The 18,795-nt window shown below is 42.9% G+C and overlaps 1 protein-coding gene across 6 annotated transcripts in view; it reads left to right on the forward strand.

The window, feature by feature from the left end:
• The window catches only part of LOC127000193 (carboxypeptidase M-like), a 76,961-nt gene extending 58,724 nt beyond the window's left edge, over nucleotides 1-18,237 (forward strand). For all 6 annotated transcript variants that reach the window (XM_050863602.1, XM_050863603.1, XM_050863599.1 and 3 more), the window contains 7 exons: nucleotides 1,910-2,086; nucleotides 3,269-3,387; nucleotides 3,795-3,971; nucleotides 4,289-4,381; nucleotides 7,106-7,180; nucleotides 9,784-12,260; nucleotides 12,364-18,237. In XM_050863602.1, coding sequence (XP_050719559.1) covers nucleotides 1,910-2,086; nucleotides 3,269-3,387; nucleotides 3,795-3,971; nucleotides 4,289-4,381; nucleotides 7,106-7,180; nucleotides 9,784-9,930 — 788 coding nt within the window. In that variant the 3' untranslated portion in view covers nucleotides 9,931-12,260; nucleotides 12,364-18,237. The remainder of the gene's footprint in view (nucleotides 1-1,909; nucleotides 2,087-3,268; nucleotides 3,388-3,794; nucleotides 3,972-4,288; nucleotides 4,382-7,105; nucleotides 7,181-9,783; nucleotides 12,261-12,363) is intronic.
• The last annotated feature ends 558 nt before the right edge of the window (nucleotides 18,238-18,795 follow it).

Consider the following 18,795-nt stretch of genomic DNA (forward strand, 5'->3'; position numbering starts at 1 on the left):
CGTGTTGTAGAACTCCTCTTAGTGTGTGTCTATGTGTGTGTGTGTGTTGTAGAAAATTATCTATACGCACGAGTTGGCAATACATGTTGTGGGAGTTATTTTTTGCTTATTTCCGTTGAAGTATGTTCTGTTCACTCTAACTTCGGAATTAAGCCCCGCCCTCTTCCCTAATAAGTGTATATCATTGGCTCATCCACCAGCAAGCCACGCCCCCTTTACAACTCGAGCTTCAAATCGTCACCTTGATAAACGAACTGCCTATGTTTTTATTTTCTACTTCATGGGAATATGAGGGAAAAAAATAATTTTCTAAGTCGGCTGATGACTTAGGCAGAAATGTTAAGGCAGAACACACACCCTAGATATTTTTTTTATTCTCATTTCTGCCTATGGCGCCGGTAGGCTTTTCTGTGTGGGGCCTGATGGTCGGCCTCAGCCTGTTATGTCGCAGGCAAGTGTTTATAGTGGCGCCATCTTCCTTGGCTCATGCTGCTCCCCTGAGCTCATTTTTTGATCCTCTCTTTTAGAGAGAGAATTTAGCCGGGTTGATAGGTGGTCTTTAGGGCAGCATGTGAGTAATTAGGCAACTCGGCGGTGACTGAAATATTCCAGCTTGTGGTGGTGGGAGGGACGCGAACCCGCGCCCTCCTGGACGCGGCCCCCCGCACGCTAACAACTCAGCCACCGCCTCCCCATGCAGTATGACATATGTAGAATGACAATGAACTATACAAAAATATACGCCGAAAACACCTTAGGCAGAGTGTTTACGAAGGTGACGATATGACTAATGGATGCTGAGAAAGTCTAAGTCCTATTTGTGGGCACTTGTATGGCGTGAGAGAAGCTTATATTGAAAGTTAAGCGTGAAGGGATTATACTTCATCTTTTACGGCTTAGCTACAGGCAGTACATATGTTATTCCCCTTCGCTTTTTGTGGTCATTGTTTTCCCCGTTGAAATGATGTAGTGCACGTTGTTTTGTTAGCTTGTCCGTGCACTCCGCTTCTTCGTCTTGTGTTGGGACGCCGTGTGACAGACTCTTAATTTACCTTTTCATAATAATCACACACCTGAGACTAATAAACTAAATACAAATAATAACATCTAATTATCTACATACTAACTACCATAATATCCAAAACACTAATTAACTCTTTTGGCCTCAAGTTAGTCTTTTTTATCTTCTCTGGCCCATATTTGTATGTTTACTGAATGCACACAAAATATGCTTAAGCTTTTGATAATTGTAGTACACTGAGATTGCATAGAGTTGTTGATTTCGTTGCACAAACACACACAAAAAATCATTAACTTCAAGAACTGCACACTACGAACTTCAAAAACTTCACCTGACAAGAAACATTACTAAGTTAGAAAACCTGACACTAAGAAAAAAAACGCTAACTTCAAGAACTTCACACATTACAAACTACTAGATTCAAGGACTTCATACACACAAAACACACTATTAACTTCAAGAACTTTACGCTCTAACAAAAAAGAAAACACTGTCAACTTCAAAAGCTCCACACGAATAAAAAAAACACTATTAACTTCAAGAACTTCGCCCATAGAAACACACTAATAGCTTCAAAAACTTCACACTACCAAAAAGAAACATTAACGTCAAACAACTAACCTCAAACAAAACAACGCACTAATAACTTCACAATTTCACCACTAACACTACACACTTCACCTTCAAGCACTGACAAAACCAGGATACCCAACACACACCCCAGCTAAAACCACCTCTCAGAACCTTAACCTTACAGCTACTAACTTAGAACCTTAGAACTACACACTAAGAGACAACACGCATTACTTTTCACTACAATAACAAACACGTACCCCAACAGCCACCTCTCTGCCCCTAACCTTCCCTTCCCGCGTCTCCCCGGTACAGTCTTCCAGCAGTTCACCTCGACGCCCTCCCTCACCCCGGACGAGGACGTGTTCAAGCACCTGGCCAGCGTGTACTCATTCAACCACGGCACGATGCACCTCGGTCTCCCCTGCAAGGCCGGCGCTCCCGCCTTCACCAACGGCACCACCAACGGGGCCGCCTGGTACCCCCTCACTGGTAGGACGCGAGGCTGTGTTTCTTTGAGTGGATATGTTTTTCTGATCTTTTCTTTTGTTTTTTTCTTGTGTGTGTTTTTCTTTACTATATTTTAAGTTCGTTTCTGAATGGCAGACTGACTAACTGAATGAGTGAAAGACTAACTGACTGACTAAATGGCTGACTAACTAAATGGCTGACTGGCTAATTGGCTGACTGACTAAATGGCTGACTGACTGGCTGACTGACTGACTGGCTGACTCATTGATTTATTGAACCTTCTCGTCTGTGGAACTCCTCTGACTGCGTTTCTTATTGATTCCTGTGATTTTTTTCCTTCTCTTTTTTGAGGTTTTCTGTTTCATCGTATCGCCATCCCTTCCTCCTCTCCTCTTCCTCCTCCTCTTCTCCCTCTTCTTCTTCTCCCTCTTCTTCTTCTCCCTCCTCCTCCTCCTCCTCCTCCTCCTCCTCTTCTCCCCTCCTCCCTCTCCAGGTAAATACGCCTTTAATATGCAAGGAAATTACCTCCTCCTCTTCTTCCTCCTCCCCCTCGTCCTCCTCCTCCTTCCCCTCGTCCTCCTCCTCTTTCTCAAGCTTATTTGCGTCCGTCACTTTCCCTCACACTTTTCCTTTGTTGATTAAAGTGTCTTCTTCCCTCGTGTGTGTGTGTGTGTGTGTGTGTGTGTGTGTGTGTGTGTGTGTGTGTGTGTGTGTGTGTGTGTGTGTGTGTGTGTGTGTGTTTGTCTCACACTCAGTTTTGATAACACGTTAACTCTATACTGAATGTTTTATTTTCCTACATGTTTGCTTCTATATTTACCTTCTTCAGTGACATTATTTTTGCATACCTGTCTGTAGTAATTATGTTCTTTAGTTTCTCCTGTATTTACCTAATTAATTTACCTCTAATATATTCATTTCTACTGGTATTTATATTTATCTGTTTATTTTGGTATTCAGGTGACTAATATTTAAATACCCGTTCGTCTATATATTTACATTTTCTTTAACCTGTGACTCGAAAAACTAAATACTATTCTATTTAAGAACATAAGAACATAAGAACGTACGGAGTCTGCAAGAGGCCAGTTGGTTGTTTACATTTAAGCATATTGGCGTTAGAGAGGCTTATTGACTACGTTATCGTGAAGGGAGTGTAAGATGACCTTCTCTTACCTGCGTCCGTTCCCTTCTCTCTCTCAGGCGGCATGCAGGACTACAACTACGTGTGGCACGGGTGCATGGATATCACCATTGAGCTGTCCTGCTGCAAGTACCCGATGGCCAGGCAGCTCACGAAGTTCTGGCAGGACAACAAGAAGGTGAGTCACTCAATCAGTTAGTTCATCAGTCAGTCAGTCAGTCAGTTCATCAGTCAGTCAGTCAGTTAGTCAGCCAGTCAGTCAGTCAGTCAGTTAATCAGGAAACAAACAAACAAATAAACAAACACACACACACATATGAGAAAAATAGTTGTTAGAAGTGAGAAGAAAACGTATGCTGTTGACCATCAAGATAAGTTTATGCATTTCATTTTAACAACACCAACAGCTACTACAACTACTACTACTACCACCACCACCACCACTACTACTACTACTACTACTACTACTACTGTCACCACCACCATCACCATCACCACCACCACCACCACAACAGCAACACTAACATCACCAACAGCAACACTAAAACTCATGTACCGTCCTTTATGCATATGTCATCTCAACAGGCTCTGGTCCGCTATCTGGGGGAGGTCCATCGCGGCGTGCGGGGCTTCGTGACGGACGAGGCGGGACGGCCGGTGGAAGGCGCCTCGCTCAAGATCATGGGCAGGGACGTCGGCTTCCAGACCACCAAGTATGGGGAGTACTGGCGCGTCCTCCTGCCCGGCCTATACAGTCTGGAGGTGAGTAAAGGAGTAAGAAGGAAAGAAAGTAAGTATTTAAGGAAGAAAGGAAGGAAGTAGTCTGAAGGTGAGGGAAGGAAGGGGCGGGATGGTCAGAGTTGGCTAGACAGCTTCTCCTGTTTCTGAATCCACACTGCAGTTTATCATTTTCTTGTATGATTATGTCTGTCTTTATGTTTCCTTGTTACTGATCTATTGTATATGTTGTTTAATTTGTTTTTTGTTACTACTACTAATAATAATACTCTTTCTCTTGCTGTTAATATTATGACTACCACTGCTGCTCCTACTACTACTACTACTGTTTCTTCTCACAGGTGTACGCCAGCGGCTATGATCCTGCCGTGGAGGAGTTTATAGTGGAGGAGTCTAACCCAACCCTACTCAACGTGACGCTCTACCGTGCCTCAGTAAGTACCCCTTGGCATTGGAGCGTCTTAGAACGAAAACTCCATCTTTGGTCTTACAACCTAACACAGCGATTGTAAAACACCGGTTCTTAGGTTTTAGTCGATAAGTTCTGAATATTTAAATTGGTGGTTGAACAAATTTCGATCTTCGGATTCCTAATATAACAACGTGAATATAAACTACCGATTTTTAGCTGTAAGTCCATAAGTTCCGGGTGTTTAAACTTATTTACGGCTGAACAAAATTTCAATCTTTGGTCATCTTACATAACACCGCGAATATAAACTTACGATTTTAGCTTTTAGTCAAATTTTGCATGTTAAACTGATGACGTATAAAAATCTCGCCTTTGGTCACTTAATCATTATAGGAGTGATGCGCAATGAATAATGAACATGTCCTAGTTGTCGCCTTCACTGCATGACGGGAAGCTGCATGTGTCTGGTGAGGCGGCCCGCTCAGAGCACTGCACCGCCTGCCTGGCCAGGGCCGCACACACCAGGATGCAATGGTGATACGCTCGTTCTGGTACCGCTGATACTGGGTCAAGGGGACGCCCACAAAGTTCGTGCTTTGAAGTATATGAATCCTGCTATGAAGTTACTTAGGATGAGAGTGGCCTGCATGGGGACTTGCTCGAAGGGATCCCCGGAGTTGGCGTCGTAGGGGGATGGGGCGACGCCCCCCACCCGTATGCCGCCAGTGATTGATTGGTTGATTAATTGGTTGATACTGGCTGCCTAACGTTACCTACAGCATTGTTTTTTTTCCTGTCCTAACTGCTGCGTTATGATAATATGATTAGGGTAATGATTAAGATAATAGTAATAACAGTAACAATAACAATAATAATAATATTAATAATAATGATAATGATAGTAATAATAATAATAATAATAATAATAATAATAATAATAATAATAATAATAATAATAATAATAATAATAATAATAACAGAAGCCTGGTCGTAAGAAAATACAGGCGCCTCTTAGCATCATTCGGAGCGCTAGCATTGTAAATATTTTGGTAAACCCTAGATTGGTAACAGTGGGGCAAAGTTATACTTACATAAATCAAAAAAGGAAAGACAGCATGTGGATAACACGAGTAACGTATTAACACACGACTGGGTGAGTGAGTCAGCGAGTGGACGAGTAGCGGCTTAACACACGACTGGGTGAGTGAGTCAGCGAGTGGACGACTAGCGGCTTAACACACGAGCGAGTATGGCAGGATTTCGTGGCGCTTTCCTCCGCCGCCGTCTCCACCTCCGTTGTCGTCGTCGTCACTGCCGCCGCCGCCGCCATTACCGCCGCCACCACCGCCACCGCCGCCGCGTCCCCCGCAGCGTCCCGCCTTGAAGGTGACGCTCACACAGACCATCACACACATCGACCCCCAGCCATTGATGTGTGTGTGTGTGTGTGGGTGGGTGTTGCATACATACATACATCATACATACATACATACATACATACATACATGCATAAATACTTGCATACATATATATGGAATACATATATGTATGCACACACACACACACACACACACACACACACACACATATATATATATATATATATATATATATATCTATATCTATATATATATCTATATCTATATATATATATATATATATATATATATACATGATTAATTCAATAAAATCAATTGAAGATAATCATTAATCAAAAGCGAATCAACAGTAATGAATAACTTTCAGTTTGGACTGTGGGTGTTTTATCGTTTGTCATTTCTCCTGCCTTTCACCGTACGTACAGGAGGCAGCTAAGAGCTGCTCACGCGCTTGCTTACTGCGAACGCGTGTCTGAGGAAGGAGTGGTAACATTGGCTGCAGGAACTGTAAAGAGCTCCCTTAATTTCCTTAACAAAGTGCTTGTCCCTCCTCGTGATCACAAAGTGCCTTCATTAAGAGCCACAAAACGAGGACACGCTGCCGCCAGACGCCATCACGCGGCGACACGCGAGCGTTGTGTGGCGGCGCCAACACGTCAACGCTCACAAAGGATGATATTGGCCCAACAGTTTTTGCCTGAGAGTTGTCACTCGCTGGAAATTAAACGTACCTCTCGCACCATCGTGTGAGCGGGGACTCGGGAAACCAGGCGCGGAGCGGGGGATAGATTCGACCTTGTGCGTCACCTTCATGACCTATTTGAGATCCTCTTGTTAGTGTTGATAACTGTGTGTCTGCCGCCGTCCGATATTGATTTATTTATTTGTGAAAAAGCGGCGATTGAGTTAGCAGCTGACTCCGACTCCTCAGTGACTCGACCCTTACTCTGTAAAAGCCGTCACTATGACATACATAGACATAGTCCCCTCACAGTGGTGGCTGCTGCCCGAGTAGCTGCCTTTTCGGTCGCATAATCAAGCCTGGAGTTTGAGCAGGCTCTTGCCGCTACATAGCAATGGTTGAAGGGCGGCGTTAGCCTGGAGTATCTTGGAATAATGCCAGGAAAGAGCATGCCAGTAGCAGTGGGTCACACGAGGCGTGTAGTGACGGAGGGGCTTACTTACCATTACGTTATGTCGCGCGTAAGCCTCTCTGTTATCGCACGCTTCATATGGAAGGAATGAGGTCAAGAAGGAGCACACCAGTAGTAGTAGACTATGTAGATGGGGCTCCCCGACACTTGAGCAGCGACGGGAGGCTGCTGGAGCCCAGTCCTCACCGTCCCACTTCCCCCTTCTCCCGCCAGCCCCCGCCGGACGTGCTGCCCAGCGGCCCCAACCTGCACCACGTCGAGCCGCAGCCGCCCGTCCCCTCCGCTGCGGTATGGTTCCTTCCTGCTTCCACACACACTTACACACTGACACACTCCCACTCACACGGAATATTAGCCACCCGCGGCCACACTGGTGACACCCTTAGCACTAACCCCTAAAATGTCTTAATAAATGACACGCGAGAAACCTCTTATGGTGCATTTGGAGTCAGGTCAACGTCCCAAAACTAATGCAAGCAGAATCCCCCTTTGCTGCCACTGTGCGGAAAGACTCAGTGCGTCACCAGCGTGTCTGCGGCTCTTGCAGCTCAGGAACAGTCGCCAAGTTAAGGGTCTTCACTCCGTCTGCTCGCGGCGTGTCGTAGAATAAGCATGTTGATCAGAGGCGTCAGTTTCGAACACTCTTGTCACGCCGCCAAAGAACGTGTGTCGACTCTTCACTTGGCGAGTGTTCGGTGATTTTGGAACACTGACAAACATTCCGGTATAGAAGACACCATTAGTATAAGACCGTGCACAACACACCAGCATTATTTATGTATATGTTAAACTTACTAAACCCTCGTTATTTGCATGTTGAATGGTTCAATAAACTGCTCATGTTTTAACTCAACAAGTACTAGGGCAACCCAATAATTTTGACTTTCCTATAGTTAGCACACAGCAGCATGTGTTCATGAGCATGCTCCTTCCTTTGTTAGATATAACATTCCCTTGGCGCCCTTCATCAGTGTACATTGGGCACGGTGATAATAACGGGCTGTTTCCCCTAGCAGGTCCCTGTGAGCATCCCTGGCGCCGCGGGTGTCGCTGTCACTCTTGCCGCCTTGGCCGCCGCTGTCCACTCATTGTAAAGTCCGGGGTGCGGCGAGCCTGTGTGTCTGGCGCGTGGGGCGCCCGTCGTGACCGCGGCGGCCAGCGGGTGGTCGATGTGAGGGAGCGAGGCTCACGGCGGAGGATTGTGTTGTCTGCTGCCGTGATGGGCCGTGAGGCCGCGCCGTGAGCCTCGCCGCCCGCCGTCACCACGCGCTGGTTGGTCGCGGCAGCGGCGGCGCCCCACGGTACCGTATCCAGGGTCTAGATAAGTTGATTTAGATCTTGACCGCATCAGTCAGACTCAGTGCACGACGAGCCGCCGCACGCACGTCACACACCTCGCATTTAAGAAAAAGAAATACATAAAAAAATTGATAATAACAATTATATTAATAATAATAATAATAATAATAATAATAATAATAATAATAATAATAATAATAATAATAATAATAATAATAATAATAATAATAATAATAATAATAATAATAATAATAATAATAATAATTATCTTCATTGTACATGTAATGGGTATATCGTTATGTCCCAAAGCTTGAATAACGCTGAATCACACTTCACTTCAAAAAATATCAATCCAGCTGCTGCCCAGCCTGTCTCTGTGTTAGTAAAGTCAAAGTAAAGTCTGAAGACAAGGAGCCAGTATTCTCAGACGCTTTCGGCTCTCACGGCAAACACTTCCAAAGGCCACGATGCAGATTATCTGGGTTCTCATGAATGTTTTTCACATTCATGGTGTAGCAGCCCCGTCACACTATCACCAGGCACATAAAAATACCCTTGTAAACACGAACACAACCTCCACGAAAGCGTTATCAAATGTGGGTGGGTGTTACCGCAGAATTGTGAGGCAATAAGCCAAGGAACTTAAAACATCACGTAGTCTGTGTTACCAAACGAGGCCCGACACTGACTGTATACCAAGACAGCGACACGGGCGTCAGGGCTGCCCCCACACAGACCCAAGCGAGGCTGCGAGAGTCCTCTGAAGAGAAGTGAGTCACGGAGTGTGGGGCCTGAGGGCTGCTTGCATGACACCTCCCCCCTCCCTCCCTTCTTCCCTCCACCTGGACTCTGCTAATGGTGGCGATGGTGATGGAGGTAATGGTGATGGTAGTGATGGTGTGGTGCATGTCTTAAAGTAATTAAGAGCTTTATGTCTTATTTTCACCATTGCTTGCGACTTTTATTATTAATATTGTTATTAATATTACGCGCCGTTTTTCTTGTTTTTCGCTGTCCATTTAGTATATCTGTATTTGCCGACCTCATTGTTTCTTCTTTTTTTTCAACTCGTTTTCAAGCTTATTATTATTATTTCTGTTATTATTTTTTTCGTCCCGCGCGCCTTCGTTTTACTTTCATTTCGCTTCAGAAGTATAAGTGATCGTTGTACGAATGTGTATTCTGCTGTATTTTGCCCTCCTGTATCTCTTTCTTGTTTGTGCTAATTTCGCCTCTGTGTGTGTGTGTGTGTGTGTGTGTGTGTGAGAGAGAGAGAGAGAGAGAGAGAGAGAGAGAGAGAGAGAGAGAGAGAGAAAACAGGAGTGTAGCCATCTTCTTGACAGGCGCCATATTGTTACCAACAGAGCCACTCGAAATTCAAACTGATACTGACACAACAGGTTTTTTTGTGTGTGTTCTGGGTACTTCTTCGAGATCCTGACGATAGCTAGAGTACAAAAAAAATACTTGTATCAGCCTCGATTTGAATTTCGCGCGGCTCCTTCGGTATCACCATGACGCCTCTGATGAAGGTGGCTACACTCTCCCATACTACTGCCCTGCTAATCCCCAGCCTCCCTTCCCTCTTACAGGACCGAGTAAGCCACCAGCGGCGCCCTGTGTTCATCGGCGGCCCCGAGCAGCCCCAAGGCGCGGCCCCCAACACCCAGGGGGGAATATCCGGCTTTTTCTCCTCCATCTCCGACCAGCTCTCCAGCGTGTTCAAGATCTTTGGTTGAGCGGCTGAGGCTCTTCTGAACACCTCAAGGCCTTCGGGGTAACGACAAAGGCATTTTTAGCTAAACGACGAAAGAGTCATCTGAATGGCTGAAAACGGCTGAAGATTATTTTAACTGAGCTTCTCCTTATGATTTTACTTGTATTTTTATTGTTATTTTTACTATTATTATCGAAGTGGTGATGATTATTGTGATATTCTTCTTATTATTATTATCATTATTTTTATCCACGAGAAGCTTGGAATGGCTGCAGCTGAGTGGACACGCTGATATTGCTAAGGTAATCACTCTTATTATTCTTATCTCTAAACCGAACATTTCAGCTTACAGTAAAGGTCCAGTAATCCTAGGAGCAGGAAAACCACAGCTGTTCGGATTAATGGACTCTGCTATAAAAAAACAAACTAAGACTAACTGTTACCCAGATGGAGAATAACTGAATGATATTAGTAACTGTTATCCGTGACCAGACTTCCCCGTCACAATAAAAGTGACTGTTAATATGGCGTTCGTTGATGAAAATTTAATGCATCACTGAACGCGCACTCTCCTGTAGCGTGTGACCTTTATTGTTATCCCTTGACCGTCGTGGAATGGATAACTTACTAATGTGGCCTATATTGTTATCCCTTGACGGTAGTTGAGAATGGATAACAATACTGTGTGACCTTTTGACCGTCCTTGCTATTCCGACGGTAGTAGAGAAGGATGGATAAATATAATGTGACCTTTCGACCTTTCTTGTTATTCCCGACGGTCGTAGAATGGATAACTTTACTAATGTGACCTTTATTGTTATTCCAACGGTCGTAGAGAATGGATAACAATGCAATGTGATCTTTTGACCTTTCTTGTTATTCTGACGGTAGTAGAGAAAGAATAACAATACAGTGTGACCTTTGGACCTTTATTGTTATTCCGACGGTAGTAGAGAGAAGATAACTATAATGTGACCTTTTGACCTTTCGTGTTATCCTGACGGTAGTAGAACGATGGATAACTACAATGTGACTTTTTTACCTTCCTTGTTATCCCTTGACGGTAATAGAGAAGGGTGTGACCTTTCGACCTTTCTTGTTATCCTGACGGTAGTAGCAAAATGGATAACAATACAGTGTGACCTTTTGACCATTCTTGTTATCCCCGACAGTAGGTTCATTGTTCTTGACGGGAGAAGTTTGTTACCTTACTGATTGTTATCCTGCCGGCCCTTTAGAGTGGTTGATGACTCCCTATTTGTTATCCTGCTATTTGTTATCCCACGTAGCTAGAGTCCCCCGATGGTAGGAGTGTTCTTAAAGGGAGAGTTAGCTTTGTTACCTTAGTCCTTGTTATCTTTACTACCTGCGCAGTACATGGTCGGTAACTTGATGTCTCTCGTTGTTACCTCGTACGTGTGTGCGCGTGTGTGTGGCGGGAAAGACTGCATATGCAACGCTCTTTCACACTTGGTAGGTGATGCAAAACAGAGCAGGAGAGGATATCACAATCTTGTATAGCAGAAAAGAAGACGCGAGATCACCCCAACTGTTTCCTTGTGTGTGTGTGCGTGTGTGGCGGGAAAGACTTCATATGCAACGCTCTTACACACTGATAGGTCATACAAAGAAGAGCAAGAGAGGATGTTACGAGCTTGTACAGTAGAGAAGACGCGCGTGGGTGTGACGGAAAAGGCTTCATATACAACGTTGTTTTAGAGTAACGCAAAGAACGAGAGCGATTATCATAAGCTTGTATAGTAGAGGAAAAAACTCGTGTCTGAATAGCAGGGAAGGCTTCATATGCAACGTTATATTAGAGTAATGCGAAGAACAGAGGAAGAGGATATCATAAGCTTGTATAGTAGAGGAAAAAACTCGTGTATGAATAGCAGGTAAGACTTGATATGCAACGTTATTTAGAGTAATGTGAAGAAGAGCAGGAGAGGATATCATAAGCTTATTTAGTAGAGGAAAAGACTCGTTTGTATAGCAGGTAAGACTTGATATGCAACGTTATTTTAGAGTAACGCAAAGAACGACAGAAGATATCATAAACTTGTATAGTAGAGGACAAGACTCGTGAATGAATAGCAGAAAAGACTTGATATGCAACGCTATTTAGAGTAATGCGAAGAACAGAGGTAGAGGATATCATAAGTTTGTATAGGAGAGGAAAAGACTCGTGTATGTATAGCGGGAAAGACTTCATATGCAACGTTATATTAGAGTAATGGGAAGAACAGAGGTAGAGGATATCATAAGTTTGTATAGGAGAGGAAAAGACTCGTGTATGTATAGCGGGAAAGACTTCATATGCAACGTTATATTAGAGTAATGGGAAGAACAGAGGTAGAGGATATCATAAGTTTGTATAGGAGAGGAAAAGACTCGTGTATGTATAGCGGGAAAGACTTCATATGCAACGCTATTTAGAGTAATGCGAAGAACAGAGGTAGAGGATATCATAAGCTTATATAGTAGAGGAAAAGACTCGTATGTATAGCAGGAAAGATTTCATATGCAACGTTCTTTTAGAGTAATGTAAAGAAGAGTAGGAGAGGATGTTACGAGCTTGTTCAGTATAGAGAAGACGTGACATCGCCCTAATATTGTTACTTCGTGTTGGTGTGGCAGGAAAAAACTTCATGGTACGCAATGTTCTCATACACTAACGCAAAGAACAGTATAGGAGAGGATGAATTACTGTGGGAAATTGAGTTGAGGTACAAAATTGAAGTATTGTCAAAGTTAATTCATATTTCTTTTCATATCGTCTCTCAATTCTTCGTAACGTTATATGAGTACTAATTGGGATCATTTAAGTAGCATAAATTTTTAGTATCGCCAAAGTCAATAAATCTTTCCTTTCCTATCATCTCAAATACTCGTTAAGTCCATTTCTGTTTTAAATTATCACAAGTCATTTCTGTCAATCATCTGTTATGTCTTATGAGTACTAATTGGAAGGATGCGTACGATTGGGTTTACACTCCTTATACCGTAGAGAGAGGACAGGCTTTTAAGAGGATCAGACAGAGGTTTCAGTAGCCAAGGGAAAGCCAGACGACGATAGATCCAGTGGCTTGTACTACATTAATTTCTCCCTCCGACATATCATTTCTCAGACGATGATGTTAGTTGGTTCAGTATATAGCATAACAAACGGCTTAGTTTTCTCTCTCTCTCTCTCTCTCTCTCTCTCTCTCTCTCTCTCTCTCTCTCTCTCTCTCTCTCTCTCTCTATCTATCTATCTATCTATCTAACGACCAAGAGAAGCTGCCAGATGTAGGATAAAGTGACCCACGAATTTCCTTTCCTCACACATCGCTTGTAAAAAAAAGTCAGGAATACAGATACAGGTTCGAGTAGTGGAAGATTTCGTTGTTTCGTTTCGTCTGCTTCTTATAATTAATGTCGAGAGAAAAAGTAGTTGACTGAGTTCTGTAGTTGATTGATTTCCTGTTACATATCATTTAGTGAAGCCAGGAAGTAGGTCTGTATGTAGTGTGTGTGTGTGTGTGTGTGTGTGTGTGTGTGTGTGTGTGTGTGTGTGTGTGTGTGTGTGTGTGTGTCGCCTTTCCCTTCCCTTCCCTTCCTTTCCCCATCATTTCCCCATTCATTTTTCTTATTCCCCTTCATACAATCCTTTTTTTTAATTTATTTCCTTTACTTTCCCTTCTTCCGTACTTCAACTTCCTTCTTTCTCCCCTTCCCTTCCCTTCGCTTTCCCTTCTTTCCCCTCGCAACATTATTTTCTCATCCCCTTCTCTTCCCTTTCCTCGTCACCTTCCCTTCGCTTTCCCTTCTTTCCCCTCGCAACATTATTTTCTCATCCCCTTCTCTTCCCTTTCCTCGTCACCTTCCCTTCGCTTCCCCTTCTTTCCCCTCGCAACATTCTTTTCTCGTCCCCTTCCTTTCCCTTCCCTCGTCACCTTCCCTTCGCTTCCCCTTCTTTCCCCTAGCAACATTCTTTTCTCATCTCCTTCCCTTCCTTTCCCTCGTCATCTTCCCTTCGCTTCCCTTCTTTCCCCTCGCAACATTATTTTCTCATCTCCTTCCCTTCCTTTCCCTCGTCATCTTCCCTTCGCTTCCCCTTCTTTCCCCTCGCAACATTCTTTTCTCATCTCCTTCCCTTTCTTTCCCTCGTCATCTTCCCTTCGCTTCTCCTTCTGTCACCTCGCAACATGCTTTTTTCATCCCCTTCCCTTCCCTTCCCTCGTCATTTCCCTTCCTTTTACCTTCTCCAACTTATGCTACTTTTTTTTCTTATCCTTTTCACTTCCTCTTCTCCCACTACACTTCTTTCCCGTCCTTCATTATCTCCCTTTCCCTTCACCTTTTTCCGATCCTCAGCTTCCTTATCATACTTTTCCCTCGTCATCTACCCTTCCCTCCCTTCCCTTCCCTTCCTTGGCACTCCTTCCCTTCTCCCTACGTGTGACTGATTCTAGGACCGTTGTGGGAAGGGTCAAGCTGGGCCTTACATTTAGGTTGGGCATATGAGGCACACTGTAGGTAGAGGCATAGTACTTCGAGGCATTTTTCCTGAGACGAGGAGGCATTCGTTCACAAAGTATTCCGTAGCTGTGGTTTTGTATAGAGATATTTATTATGTATCTTAGTTTGTAGTTTCTTCCTTGATTAGTTAGTTAGTTTCTTCCTTGGCTTAGTTAGGTCATAGTTAATTCATTGATATCGTTGGTTCAAAGTCCTCTCGAGCAGACATACATTCATAAAGTCACTGTAGTTTGTTTTTGAGTGTTGATATAGTTAACTTTTATTTTTAGTTAGAGTTAGTTTCTTCCTTGGCTTAGTTAGGTCATAGTTCATTCTTTGATATCGTCGGTTCAAAGTCCTCTCGAGCAGACATGCATTCATAAAGTAACTGCAGTTTAACTTTTATCTTAATTAGTTAGTTTGGAGTTAGTTTCTTCTTCACCTTAGTAAGTTGATAGTTCATACTTTAATCTTGTTAGCTCAAGTTATCCCTACCACTGGCCTTCTCGAATAGACATTCATTCATTAAGCAATCCGTAGCTTCAATTTTGCATAGGGTAAAGGTATATTTATTTTTAGCTCAGTTCATACGTTCGACCTACCACTGGCCTTCTTGACTAGACATATTTATATTCTTATCATAGTTAGTTCATTTTTTTTCCCTACCACTAGCCCTGTCGAGTGCATATACATTCATAAACTAGCCTGTAGCGTTGGTTTTGTTTAACAGTATTAATTTTTAGCTTAATTAGTTGATAGTTCTCCCCATCACTGGCCTTCTCGAGTACGTATATTTATTTTTGTAGCTTAGTTCTCGAGTGCACATATTTGCGATCTAGCTTAGTTAGTCTACAGTTTCCTCCTGCCATTCACAAATTTTTGTTTTGTATAGACCTATTTATTATTTCGATTAATTCATAGTCCCCTCACCACTGGCCTTCTCAAGTACACATATTTATAATCTAGTTCAGTTGATAGTTCCATCCTGCCACTCGTCTTCTCTAGCAGACATATTTATTCTTTAGTTTAGTTAGTTCATAGTTCCCCCATCACTGGCCTTCCCAAGTACATATATTTATAATCTAGTTCAGTCGATAGTTCCATCCTGCCACTCGTCTTCTCTAGCAGACATATTTATTCTTTAGTTTAGTTAGTTCATAGTTCCCCCATCACTGGCCTTCCCAAGTACATATATTTATAATCTAGTTCAGTTGATAGTTCCATCCTGCCACTCGTCTTCTCTACCAGACATATTTATTCCTTATCTTAACTAGTTCATAGTTTACCCACCACTGGCCTTCTCGAGTACATATACCTATTAGCATATATACCTATTTATGATATAGCTTAGTTTACAGTTTCTTCTTACCACTCACAAATTAACCTGTAGTGGTGGTTCGTAGGCCTATAGACCTACTTATATTTTAGATTAGTTCATAGTTTCCTCACCACTGGCCTTCTCGAGTGCACACATCTTCCCCGTGGTGATAGAGAGCAAGTGGTGATACAGACACGTTGGTCGCAGTACAGGAGATGCAAGGATAACGAGATCACGCTGCATGCCTTACTTCAGTGTGTTGTTTTGTACGCTACGGTGATGTTACGTCGTGTGTGTGTGCGTGTGTGTGTGACTTGTACGCTCTTTTAAAACATTCCCAAAATTGTTTCCTGACCTTGTTCAATTATCATGAGTGTTTTAATAATGCTACGTCCGTATTTTCTAACTACGAGGTTATGTTACGTGGTGTGTGACTTGTACGCTTTCTAAAACATTCCCTATATTGTTTTCTGGCCTTGTTCAAATATGATGAATGTTTCAATAATGCTACATCAGTATTTTCTATCTACGAGGTGGTGTTACGTAGTGTGTGACGTGTACCCTTTTTAAAACATTGCCGTTCTCATGGTCTAACTGGACAAAACTGCACTGTGGACGCCGGGCAGGGACCATTACCACTAGTTTTCTGGCCTTGGTAAAGTATTATGAGTGTTTTTAATGCTACATGTTTTTTTTTTCTTCAAAGTACGAACTGGTGAGAACCTGTATGCTTTTTAAGACATTCCTTATTCAAGGCCTGGTCTGGATAAAGCTACACTGTGGACGCCAGGCGGGGACCATTACGATTAGTTTTAGGACCTTTTAAAATTATTATGAGTGTTTTTAATGTTATATGTTTTTTTTGTTTTTTTTTAAGTACGAACTTTAACCCTATTCAAGGCCTGGTCTGGATAAAGCTACACTGTGGACGCCAGGCGGGGACCATTCAATTAGTTTCTTGGCCTTATTAGATTATCAAGAGTGTGTTTTTAATGCTACATCGATTCTTTCAAAGTGCGAGGTGATGCTATGTAGTGTGTGAATTTATATCCTTTTTAAAACATTTCCTATTTCGATCAGTTTTCTAGCCTTGTTCAAGTTCCATGAGTGTGTTTTATAATGCTACGTCGATTTTTCGTCAGCATAATGGCATTGTTGTGGTTTCCTATTCCCTTTCTCCGTCTGGTTTGGACGAAGCTGGACTGTGAACGCGAGGGACCATTTTAAAATTAGTTGTATTATGACCTTAAAATATTATGAATGTGTTAATGTGTTTTACGGTATTATATCGTTTTAACTCTCTCTTGCAAGATTATTAAAGAGTCTAGTAACCCTGCATGGTCTTGAAACTGAATTGTGAACGTCAGGGACCATTTAACATTAGTTGTATGACCCTGCTAGAGTATTACGAATGTGTTTTATAACGTTACGTTACATTCTTTTTCTCTCATGCAAGATTATTATAGAATCTAATACATTCCTAAATCCTGTACGGTCTGAACGAAGCTGAATTATGAACACCAGGGACCATTTATTAGTTGTATGACCCTGATAGAGTATTACAAATTGTTTTATAATGTTCAATCCTTTTTTCGGAGGATGATAGAGCAACAAAGTGCATTCCAATGTTGGCAGTAAAAAGATCAAATCCCGACGCAACATTCACTTAATTAAGGCTCCTGTAAAGTGTGTTTCTCTTCTTACAATCCCCGACTAGTGTATTTGTGTTTGTGTGTTCCGTAGTCTGTAAGCAAGCACGCATAGCATAATCACCCACGTATGCAGAACGACGTGTCTTCATGAGAGTGTAGAGATTAATGACTTCAAGCAATTACGAGCGGCAGAATTAGTTAAGTTACAATCTGGGGCAGAGTTCTTCAAATCATCCCAAACTCGAGGAAGATGGAGGTATTGCTTGTTTATTCTTCCTCCTCCTCTTCCTTTTCTTCCTCGCAGTTATTCAAAATATCCCAAACTCGAGGGAGGTGGAGGTAGCGTCTGTTTATTTCTCCTTCTCTCTCTTCCCTCCTCCACCTCGTTCTCATCTGATGTGGTTGGTAGCTGTTCATTGGCCATTCCGTAGTCAGCAACGAGAAATGAAACTCCCAACCGAGACCAAAACCAAGATTTATTTTAAGTATATCACTCAGTTGACCCTCTTGACAGTATTAAAGGATGTATGTTCCCCGCCGTCTGGTATTTTGTTGTTTATTCAAGAATATTTATTTGTTTCAACGGTAACCCAAATAGTAGTCTGTAGCGGCCGAGTACTGCACGACCCGCACTTTGAAGAACCCTGATCCGGATGTGTGTTAATAACTGTCCAAGAATTCCACTAAGAACGTGGTTGTGTGTCTGTCAGAGTTGTGCTTCATTGTTGACGCTGTAGTGACGAAAAAAAATGCTGACCAACTATATTTTTACTATACAATGTCACTGTTTGGTATGTATGTAGACTAGGATGAGGAAGAAGACAATAAAAACCTAACATTAAATAGTAAAAAAAGATAATGAAGTGTGTTTCACTATAGAAAACGAATTGTCTGAGTAGCAATTACCGCTGACAAGTCTTAACAACAGCGTCGCCTTCTCCCGCAGAATATTGTTATGGTGAGTCTCTTCGGCGGCATGGAAGTGGTCACCTATAATGAGCATCCTCTGTTGAGTTCATGGTAATGGTGTCTGGAGTGGAGCGTTCCCGATTCTGACCAGTCACCAGAAGCAGTCCAATGGCAGGCCTCCGCGGCTAATTTGTTCATTGTTTTGGTGCTTCTCTTCCCTCTCCGGAGCTGCTCTCCCCTGGTCTTCCATTTCACGGCTGGAGGCGGCGGTGTGCACACGGCAGGCAGAAGGGAAGCACGCACTGGGTGTTACAGCCAGGAGAGGATGGCGCAAACACTTGTTCTGAAGGACAAGACATACGTGAGGGCACTCTAGGATACGCTCAAACGGAGCCAGAGAAAGCTTCAGAGGTAATCAAGCAGCATATTGTTCATGGTTATGTTTAGGTAATTTATGCATTAGTGTACCACTCTTCACATTTATACATCAGTGTAGCCATTTTTCCTC

Source organism: Eriocheir sinensis, chromosome 18 (assembly GCF_024679095.1).
Source record: "Eriocheir sinensis breed Jianghai 21 chromosome 18, ASM2467909v1, whole genome shotgun sequence".
Taxonomy (NCBI): domain Eukaryota; kingdom Metazoa; phylum Arthropoda; class Malacostraca; order Decapoda; family Varunidae; genus Eriocheir; species Eriocheir sinensis.